This window comes from Octopus bimaculoides, chromosome 10, assembly GCF_001194135.2.
Source record: "Octopus bimaculoides isolate UCB-OBI-ISO-001 chromosome 10, ASM119413v2, whole genome shotgun sequence".
NCBI lineage: Eukaryota > Metazoa > Mollusca > Cephalopoda > Octopoda > Octopodidae > Octopus > Octopus bimaculoides.
In genome coordinates, this window is record NC_068990.1 from 83,919,840 (window position 1) to 83,929,905 (window position 10,066).

At 37.5% G+C, this 10,066-nt stretch overlaps 1 protein-coding gene across 1 annotated transcript in view; it reads left to right on the forward strand.

The window, feature by feature from the left end:
- Positions 1-10,066, forward strand: part of LOC106871330 (adhesion G protein-coupled receptor A3) — a 54,573-nt gene that overhangs the window by 6,246 nt on the left and 38,261 nt on the right. Inside the window, exons 2-8 of the mRNA XM_014917725.2 lie at positions 886-957; positions 2,103-2,171; positions 2,839-2,910; positions 5,028-5,099; positions 6,125-6,196; positions 8,326-8,397; positions 9,770-9,841. Coding sequence (XP_014773211.1) covers positions 902-957; positions 2,103-2,171; positions 2,839-2,910; positions 5,028-5,099; positions 6,125-6,196; positions 8,326-8,397; positions 9,770-9,841 — 485 coding nt within the window. The 5' untranslated portion in view covers positions 886-901. The remainder of the gene's footprint in view (positions 1-885; positions 958-2,102; positions 2,172-2,838; positions 2,911-5,027; positions 5,100-6,124; positions 6,197-8,325; positions 8,398-9,769; positions 9,842-10,066) is intronic.

Sequence of the window (10,066 nt, forward strand, 5' to 3'; positions counted from 1 at the left end):
CATCTTAAAAAGGTCGGATGAAATATAATTAGGAGTCGAATTAGTTTGGCAAGTGATACGAGTAAAATTTAAATTGTATCAGTGATTAAGTAGCCGAATTGCAACAAAAATGTTGACACCTAAATAAATGGATGAAAAATAAAAACTAAAATAGCTATAAATATATATAAATAAAATGTATTTCTAATTAATTTTACTTAGTGATCATATCTGACCTATGTTCCCTGGAATTATTTCAGCAATAACCGAATGGATACTAAACCTTTTACCCATTTCATTTAGAAGGGTAGATTAAATGCCTTTACATTATTGCATTCTGACCGAATAAAATTTCAGTTTAACTTAAATATACCAATACTATGGTGGATTGATTCAATCAGTTACTGGAATGAGAAGTCGTTACTGGAATGAGAAGTCGTTACTGGAATGAGAAGTTATTATGTAATACAATGTTTTAATTCTCAATTTAGATTATTAAATAAGTCTCGCATATCTAGAAACATTAAACAGTGAAGTGGAAGTCCGGCATAATGTTTTAGTTGTTTCCCTCATTTAAAGAATTCATCACTGCCTGAGTTCACATATCTCTACTCTCTGTTTAAAACAAATTTGAACATATTTTAGTAGAATAAGACTTCATATATTTACTTTTGACATACCTGTCACCATGTAATTCCTATAAATTAGAGTTTTGTTTTTGTGATTAAGCTGACATTTGAAATTACTTACTCGACCAAGCTGAGTTAAGATACTTTATTTATTTATACAAGAGACATATTTTTTTAATTTCTTCAGTTATGTTATATTGGTAAGATATTACATAACATTAAGATTAATAACGATAACCTAAAACTCATGTAAAAATAAATCTCCTCTTTGATACAGATACCTGGGAAATAATATGATTACAAATTTTGAAGATGGTTCCTTGCAAGGACTCAGCAATTTACAGAATCTGTAAGTCGAGTATATTATTCACTAACACAGTATTACATATATGTGGGGGGTACGTGCGTGTGTGTGTATGCGTGTGTGTGTATGCGTGTGTGTTTGTGCGTGTGTGTGTGTTTTCACACGCGTGTGTCTAGCAGAGACACGTCATACATTTTTAATCTGATACAGATCCTAATCTTGTTTCATACACAAATCTCTCATCCAGCCAGCACTATATCTTTCTCAAGATGTTCCTAATTTCTTTCTTGCCTTCAGCCCCAACCGTACACTGCCATTTAATCCTGTGGTCGCTCTCTAATCAAAGCAACAAATCTGACATCTTCGTGTACCTGCATACCTTTTGACAATTTAAATCACCTAATTAGTCGCAGTTAATACACCATCGTTTCAGTGTCATAATAAACAATTGCGACCAGGATCTTCCCATCCGCCACCTAATCAAAGCCATAATTCAAAAAAAAACTCTCAGTTATAGTTGGGTACTTTAGTAGTTCTGGAAAGCAACCCTGTTTAACACTTGAAGAATGTTACTTTCTACTACACAGATTCACCGTATACGATCGCAAAACACGCGAGACTATTGCCAGAAAAACAATGGACAAAGTTGCAATGGAGACATGAAGCATTATCACGTGTCCCACCATCTGTTGGTTAAGCAAGTTGCCCGGACCAAAGACACTCTTTCTCTCTGACTATTCTCGTCTTCTATGACATTTTGATATCATAAAACAGTTTTCGCTAAATAGTTAGCACAGTAAATATAGCAGTAACAGATACAAAACGTAACGTAAAATAAGGCTCAATAACTGGTGAAATTTGACACGCACAATAGACATTTATAATAGATACTGACTGTCTGACTTTATAGTGGTCTCTCATACCTCTTTATCACGTGGGAAGAGAAGTATCATTTTCACTGCAACAAATCCGCATCGATGTATTAATGAGGTGTGCATGATTTCCGCACATCACCGTCTGCAGACGCCCATCTACATAGATATTTTCATTAATATCAATATTTATAATGATTTTTTGTTTTGTATTAAGCTTTTCTTTTTCTTTGAAACAAATTGTTTAGGCTTAACATTTTACATTTTATCACAGATCTGCTTTATATCATGTCTTGTGAACTCACTTTCATATTGCAGATTACTGGAAGATAATAAAATCAACAATATAGAGGGAGCTTTCAAAGGCTTGGTCAATTTACGGATCTTGTAAGTGGGCTCAGAATTGTCAACATATTTTCATTAACACTACCATTTAAAATCTGTTTTCTCTCTTTACCTCTCACCCTTTCATTCTCTCTCTCTCTCTCTCTCTCTCTCTATATATATATATATATATATATATATATATCTTTCTCTCTCTCTCTCTCCGTTCAGATATAGTGAAAGTATGGTCCATCGTTATCCAAAGCTTTAACAAATTGCTTCATAATGCCAAGTGTGAGAAGGAATGGAGGTAGGATAATTTCTCCCGGTTGAACTAAAGATTCTTCAACCTCATTAAAAGAACCTGGAACTAATGATCGCTGTGGCCATTCTTTGATCACCCAATATCTTCCCTGCTGGCCATTTTACTGAAAAAAGCATGGAAATTTGGTGCGTCTACTTTGTTGCCCAAGGAGAAAATTAACCTCATTGAAGTTCACACATATCAGCCCCGATGATTGCAGCACTTAATTCTCTCTAGCACTGCTTTTACCATCTCATATTTATCTGCTAGTTTTGCAGAGTGAGCAACTGGAACAGCAGCCAATATATATTTTCCTTATGAAGGCACATAATATTTCAAATTCTATCACATTTACATGACTGAGTGTGTAAAAAAGATTGTAAAATTGTTGCTTCAAATGTTATATAATTTTTTTTTATATTACAGAGAACTGAGAAATAATAACATTACGACCATTGACGAAGGGTCCTTCCAGTCCCTTTCCAATTTAAAAGAACTGTAAGTTAAATGCACTTATGTTTTTCTTTTCTCACTAATACTGCATTCCTAAGCTTGATCACTTTCCTTCACATCTCCCTCCCAATAAACATTCCTTGTCTGTCTTCAGTCCACCAGCTGATTTTCCCGTAGCTGCGCTACAGCCTGTATGGCCAATGCCATGAGAATCTCACTCACTCTTCAAAACTGGATGGCGTTTATCCAGCTTTGCAGCTCCTGCTTTCACCAGTTCATATTTATTTGCTGGTTTTGCAGAATGAGCAACTGAAACAGTAGCCAATATATTTTCATTATGAAGCAGAAAATATTTTGTCCAGTGCGCAAAAGATACTTTCGAGCATTACACGGCCTTTAAGATTTCCCGTCTTCCAAAACCCAACCGGATTTCTTTCCTTTGCCAAACGATTTTCCGCCAACTTCGTGGAGACCTCTTTACCTCTTTTTCTGAACAATAAAGTTCTGTAAGTAGTTATCCCATGGGAAAAATTATTACTATCATTGTCGTATTGTATCTAATTACAAACTACATTCTCTTGACCAATTCTTTCCAAATCTATCCCTATTCCACTACGATAATGTTCTCTTTCCTCACACAGCATGCCAAATGTTACTTTAAACAAACAAGGCCTCTCCAATTATACTTAAATATTGCACCTCAGTTCTTGCTTCCTCACTCTGTGACTCTCTATATGGATACGGGGATATACCGTGATATTTGGAGGCCAGCTTCAGTGTCTCATCCAAAATAAGGGGTACACCTTCCGAACCCACCATGTTACTCTCATTTCTAATCTCTCCAAGGTTATGGAGGAGACAGTCATAAACAATGTTGTTCTCCATGACCTTGAAGATCTCTCCCACTCTCTCTCTTTCTCTCACCCTTTCTCTTTCTCTTCCCTGAATAACCACAGTACTGCTTCTGAGTGTGGGACTCAGCTAAAGCCGAGTTACTCGATATGCTTGGTTTCGCTATCGTCGGGGATCTCTCCTGGTAAAGTATATCTTCCGTAAAGACAGGAATGCATCCCCAAAGACAAGCTCGACTCTTTAGGGTCAAAAGGTATTTCAGCCTCAAGCGGTTGTAAACACTCTACAAGTCTCAGGAAAAGCCCACATGAGGGTACCGTGCGCCTGCATCTGGGACAGTGCTGCTGCTCTGCACACATCCAGTGAAGGGTCACTCACCCAACAGGTATTCAATCACTAACAGAAACATCCCAGCTTCTGGTGCACAAGGCATACTGGCATGCTGACACCTCTCTCTGTCTTTCTTATCGCCACTATAATGTACTCTATTCCTTGGAGCTAACTGGATTTGTACATCTACTGCCAACGTACGTCATCTCTCGTTACACTTGTTGCATCCAACTTCTCGGCTTAATGCGAACCACGATCCCCGGACTTTTCTTACCAGAACATCAGTTCATGGCCATCATCTTTCCGCTAATGTCTTCCCTGTAACTGTTGACCTGTAACAGTTAGGTTAACGGCACTTACCCCACCGGTCGTGGAGGCGCAATGGCCCAGTGGTTAGGGCAGCGGACTCGCGGTCATAGGATCGCGGTTTCGATTCCCAGACCAGGCGTTGTGAGTGTTTATTGAGCGAAAACACCTAAAGCTCTACGAGGCTCCGGCAGGGGATGCTCGTGAACCCTGCTGTACTCTTTCGCCACAACTTTCTCTCACTCTTACTTCCTGTTTCTGTTGTACCTGTAATTCAAAGGGTCAGCCTTGTCACACTGTGTCACGCTGAATATCCCCGAGAACTACGTTAAGGGTACACGTGTCTGTGGAGTGCTCAGCCACTTGCACGTTAATTTCACGAGCAGGCTGTTCCGTTGATCGGATCAACTGGAACCCTCGACGTCGTAAGCGACGGAGAGCCAACAATACAAATGCCCCACCGGTCTCGGAGAGACAACAAGCATTATTGGCTCTACCTCTTATTCCAGTGACTCAGCAAGTAAAAAAATTCATTGACACTTCTATTGCTGTAAATAAACGTTTTCCTTTTCTATTAAACTCTTTAATTTGAAACAAGATTATTGATGAATTCTTTTATATTTTCCATAGACTTGCACAACATCATCTCTTATAAATTCTCTTTTTTACTACAGATATATGGACAGAAATAAAATCAGTAATATTGACAAAGACGGCTTCAAAGGCCTTTACAATTTAAAGGAGCTGTAAGTTGCATCAGACTTAACACATTTTAATTTATAATGTTTTGGTAAAATATCTATGTATATGTCTCCGTCTTACTCTCTCTCTCTCTCTCTCTCACTCTCTCCTTTGTTTATTTCTTTATTTCTTTCTTCTGTCGTTGTCTGTATGTGTATACATGTCTATGTGCACGTAAGCGTAAAAAATGTATTTGCTTGTCCACCATACACATGTCTCTGTAAGTCATTTTTATTGTTTAGCTCTATATCAGCGCTGAAGGAGAAGGGCTATGCTCAAACGCTTTTTAATCGTAATCATCATGACATATCTAAAACAGACAATATTTCTAGGTAATACAGAGAATTATGGCGCTGTTCTGTTATCTGTTCCTGGTCGATTTATTAACTAACCATTCGTGATGGCAACGGTATTGTGTGGGGAAATGGGTAACAACTTTTAGTTAATTTTGGCTGACAAAGCAAAAAGACACCATGACATGTAATTGTCTCGCAAGGCAACCATGTAAATAAACCGAATTTTCTTAAAATAATTTTAATAAAATTCTTTATCTACAGTTAACCTTCACAGGAGTTTTTCTCTGTTTTGGTGGTTGTAGTACTAAGTACATCATACACAGTTTTATCTATGCATATATACATATAGATATATATACATACTTAAATGTATGTATACATATGTATACATGTATATATACGCACACATGTATGTTTACGTATAGGATCGAGCCATATTTGTAGAACTTACAAAAGCACAGTCACATACGTACAGCTGAATGATAAGTATCTGCATTTTGGGAAGAAGTTACCAATGAGTGCCTTGCTTAGAAAGCTGATTCTCATAATTTTAGGTTCTTTAGAAGTTTTCCAAAACTTGTCATAATATCTTAATAGATGACAGGTGCTTGTCGATTTATATTGATTAGCATAGAGCAAAATTTTAATCCCATCACAAATATGTTAATAAATGCCTAAAAAATTGTCTAATCGAATTTCATCTAAATTATATACACTTTTTTTTTATGTGACAGACGTCTCGTGGCGAATAAAATTGTAACAATTGATGGAAGATGGTTCCAGGACCTTTCCAATTTAACAAGCTTGTAAGTTGCATGTAGTTTTCAATTATACTGATTTCTTTTCCTTGTATGTTATATGTGTGTTTGTAAGCGTGACATTATCCTCCATCTCAGAGACAGCACACTGACAGACACAGTCCAACTACAAATGGAAGCTCCCAAAAATATCACGCTCACAGCGTTCTTCAAGCTCTGTCAAGATGATGAATTTGCTCCAAGACTGCTATACAATGGAGTTCCACAATTCTATACCTGGTACCAAAACAAATGGAAAAGACGTGCACTTGGAGCACCCACACATCATCTGGGAATCAGACACACTTGGCAGAAGTCTATGTTCTCCATGCCAACTACTCAGAGTTCTACTATCTAATGCTTCTATTACACCATATCAAAGGACCGACATCTTTTACAGCCTTACATACGGTTGATAACACAGTATGTCAAACATATCACCAGGTTTGCCATCCATCTCAGCGGTCTTCTGGAATATGATGCACACTGGGATGCCACTCTGAAAGAGACACAAATTCAGTTATGCAGCTGAGAAACCTCTTCTCCGTCATGGCAGCATGGTGGGTGAGAATGTTTTCATTCCAAGGATACCTCTCATCTCAAATGATCTCCCCATTCAGTTCAAGAGACTGCAGTTTCCTGTCAAACTTAGCTTTGCAATGTCTATTAACGAAGCACAAGGTCAATCTCTAAAGGTGGTGGGACTTAACCTCTTTCAACCTTGTTTCTCACATGTTCAGCTGTATGTTGGATGTTCTAGAGTTGGTGATGGAAAGAACCTCTACATTCTCAGTTATAAACATGGCAAGACAGAAAACACAGTATACGAAGAAGCACTTAACATGAATAGTAGGTCCATGTCATATACAGAAGTGTAAAACCATTGAGTGTTAAAGCATTAGTATTACACTTTCACTTTTCGACTGGCATGCATGAATATATATTTGTGTGTATAAAAGTGAAACAATAACGTGATATATTCGCTGTCTGTTTGTGTGTGTATGTGTGTACTCTACGCAAAGCCTTTCATTGTTTATAATCTGTATCTATTTTTTGGTGACGAAATAGGTTAGCAAACGTGTATTTACTTTATATACATATATGAGTTACTCTCTTTTACTCTTTTACCGGTTTCAGTCATTTGACTGCGGCCATGCTGGAGCACCGCCTTTAGTCGAGCAAATCGACCCCGGGACTTATTTTTTGTAAGCCTAGTACTTATTCTATCGGTCTCTTTTGCCGAACCACTAAGTGACGGGGACATAAACACACCAGCATCGGTTGTCAAGCAATGCTAGGGTGACAAACACAGACACACAAACACATACACATACACACATATATATATATACATATATACGACGGGCTTCTTTCAGTTTCCGTCTACCAAATCCACTCACAAGGCTTTGGTCGGCCCGAGGCTATAGTAGAAGACACTTGCCCAAGGTGCCACGCAGTGGGACTGAAACCGGAACTATGTGGCTGGTAAGCAAGCTACTTACCACACAGCCACTCCGTTCATATTTGTTTCATTTTCTCCATTTTGTGTCTTTGTACATCCGTAGATTTCTGCCACATTCACAAACATATATGCGTAATTAAGAAAGTTCAAACGGCGACTTATTCCATTCAATATCATGTTTATTATAGAGATTTTGTAATAAATTATACATTACACTTCTATATTTAACAGTGCATGAATATTCCTTATTTTTGATTCTGGTGTCTTCTGCCTTTCTATTAAAAACGTTTACCTGGGAATTTACTTAAAGTGAAAACAAATCGTATGCAACAGATAAGTCGTCTTAGCATATTTCTGTATATAAGACCTTTAGCTGTTATTTTTAGCATAACGAGTTTTCTTGTGAGGGCTTTATTTTCCTTCATTGCTTGTTTGTTGCTTCAGTCGAAATCTACGGATGCACAAACCCTCAAAACGGTGAAAATGAAACAAATATGGACGACTTGTTCCGAAACACACCCGAGTGGGGAATAGTCCTCAAAAATAAACCATAATTGTTTTCCCCTCCTCCAAAATTTCGGGCCTTGTGCCTAGAGTAGAAAAATATATTAGGAGATTGTATTTCACTTCTGTTTGCCTTTATGTCGTCTTTCATGATCTGTCTATCATTTTTCAGAAACCTTGGTTATAATGAAATAATAGATATTGAAAACGGTAGCTTCAAAAACCTCGACAAATTAGAGGAGCTGTAAGTTGAATCAAACTTGTTGTATATAAGTATGTATTGTATATATGTACAGTAAATTCCTTCGTATTCAATACCAATGGGCCATGCGAGTTGCTGAATAACTGAATTTTCCAATCTGATCATCACTTATTAGATGGTCCAAAGTGGAGGCGCAATGGCCCAGTAGTTAGGGCAGCGGACTCGCGGTCATAGGATCGTGGTTTCGATTCCCAGACCGGGTGTTGTGAGTGTTTATTGAGCGAAAACACCTAAAGCTCCACGAGGCTCCGGCAGGGGATGGTGGCGAACCCTGCTGTACTCTTCCACCACAACTTTCTCTCACTCTTACTTCCTGTTTCTGTTGTGCCTGTAATTCAAAGGGTCAGCCTTGTCACACTGTGTCATGCAGAATATCCCCGAGAACTACGTTAAGGGTACACGTGTCTGTGGAGTGCTCAGCCACTTGCACGTTAATTTCACGAGCAGGCTGTTCCGTTGATCGGATCAACTGGAAACCTCGATGTCGTAAGCGACGGAGTGCCAACAAACAAACAAAGATGGTCCAAAGCACCTTACAAAACTCAAAACTTTATATATCCATCGGGATTATCAGTAATATTTTGAACATAGTAGAAAGGAGAGAAATGGGAGAAAATATAAGTATAATTTGCGTAAAGAACAAGTTTTATTAATCTTATGAAATACAGGTATCTACAGTAAATGCTGTAAAATAAAATACTGTATTTTGAGAAGCAACACTCTATTTTAAATACAGTACGAATACTTCATTTAATCAAGATACCCTTGGCCTGAAGAGTACCATGTGGTATACACCTTGCTTGGAGATTTACCACTTCCGAGTTCCCACTCGCTATGAAACATATGCAGCCTGGGTTTTATCCATTCCATTCCTGAACGCTTAGATTTTCATTCAGATATCTGGCAACCATGGCTGCCAGCGGTGAAATATAAAATAATTCTTTACAGCTTCTCGTACTTCGATTGGAAAAAAAAAATCCACACCTTCCACCCCAGTAAACCACCATTGTCCTTGATGATTGTGTTTTGTTTTATCTTATACGGATTGTTTCAAGTTCACTTACTTTCTGTACCTCGGTCCTTGGGCCCTACATTTGTCTATCTACCTGACTATCTATCTAATTATTTCTCTATCTATACATGTGTGTGTGTGTATATGCATATATTTATGTACGTAAGCATGTATGCATGAAAATACAACACACACATACATATATACACATTCATAAAAATATACATATTCATACTAACGTATACATACACAGGAACTTCTTTCATCCCATATGGGTAAGTGAACGACGAACAACCGGTGCATTTCAATTCCGTTTGTTACATATACCCTTACATATTTCAGAGACCTGAGAGGCAATGGAATTAAGAACAACGGAAATGGTTCTTGGGAACAACTTCGTAATTTAAAGAAATTGTAAGTTGGGTGTATTTTCCTTGTGACTAAGTTTATTAGATTTTATATTTCTACAAACATACGCACCTATACATATATCTTTATGTCATTATTCAGTTCAAAATTTCTTACCAATAGAGAAAGAGTTTGTTTCTACCCGAAATCCAAGGCTTGTGTGTATGCATGTTTTGTATGCATGTTTATATATATATATATATATATATATATATATATATATATATATAT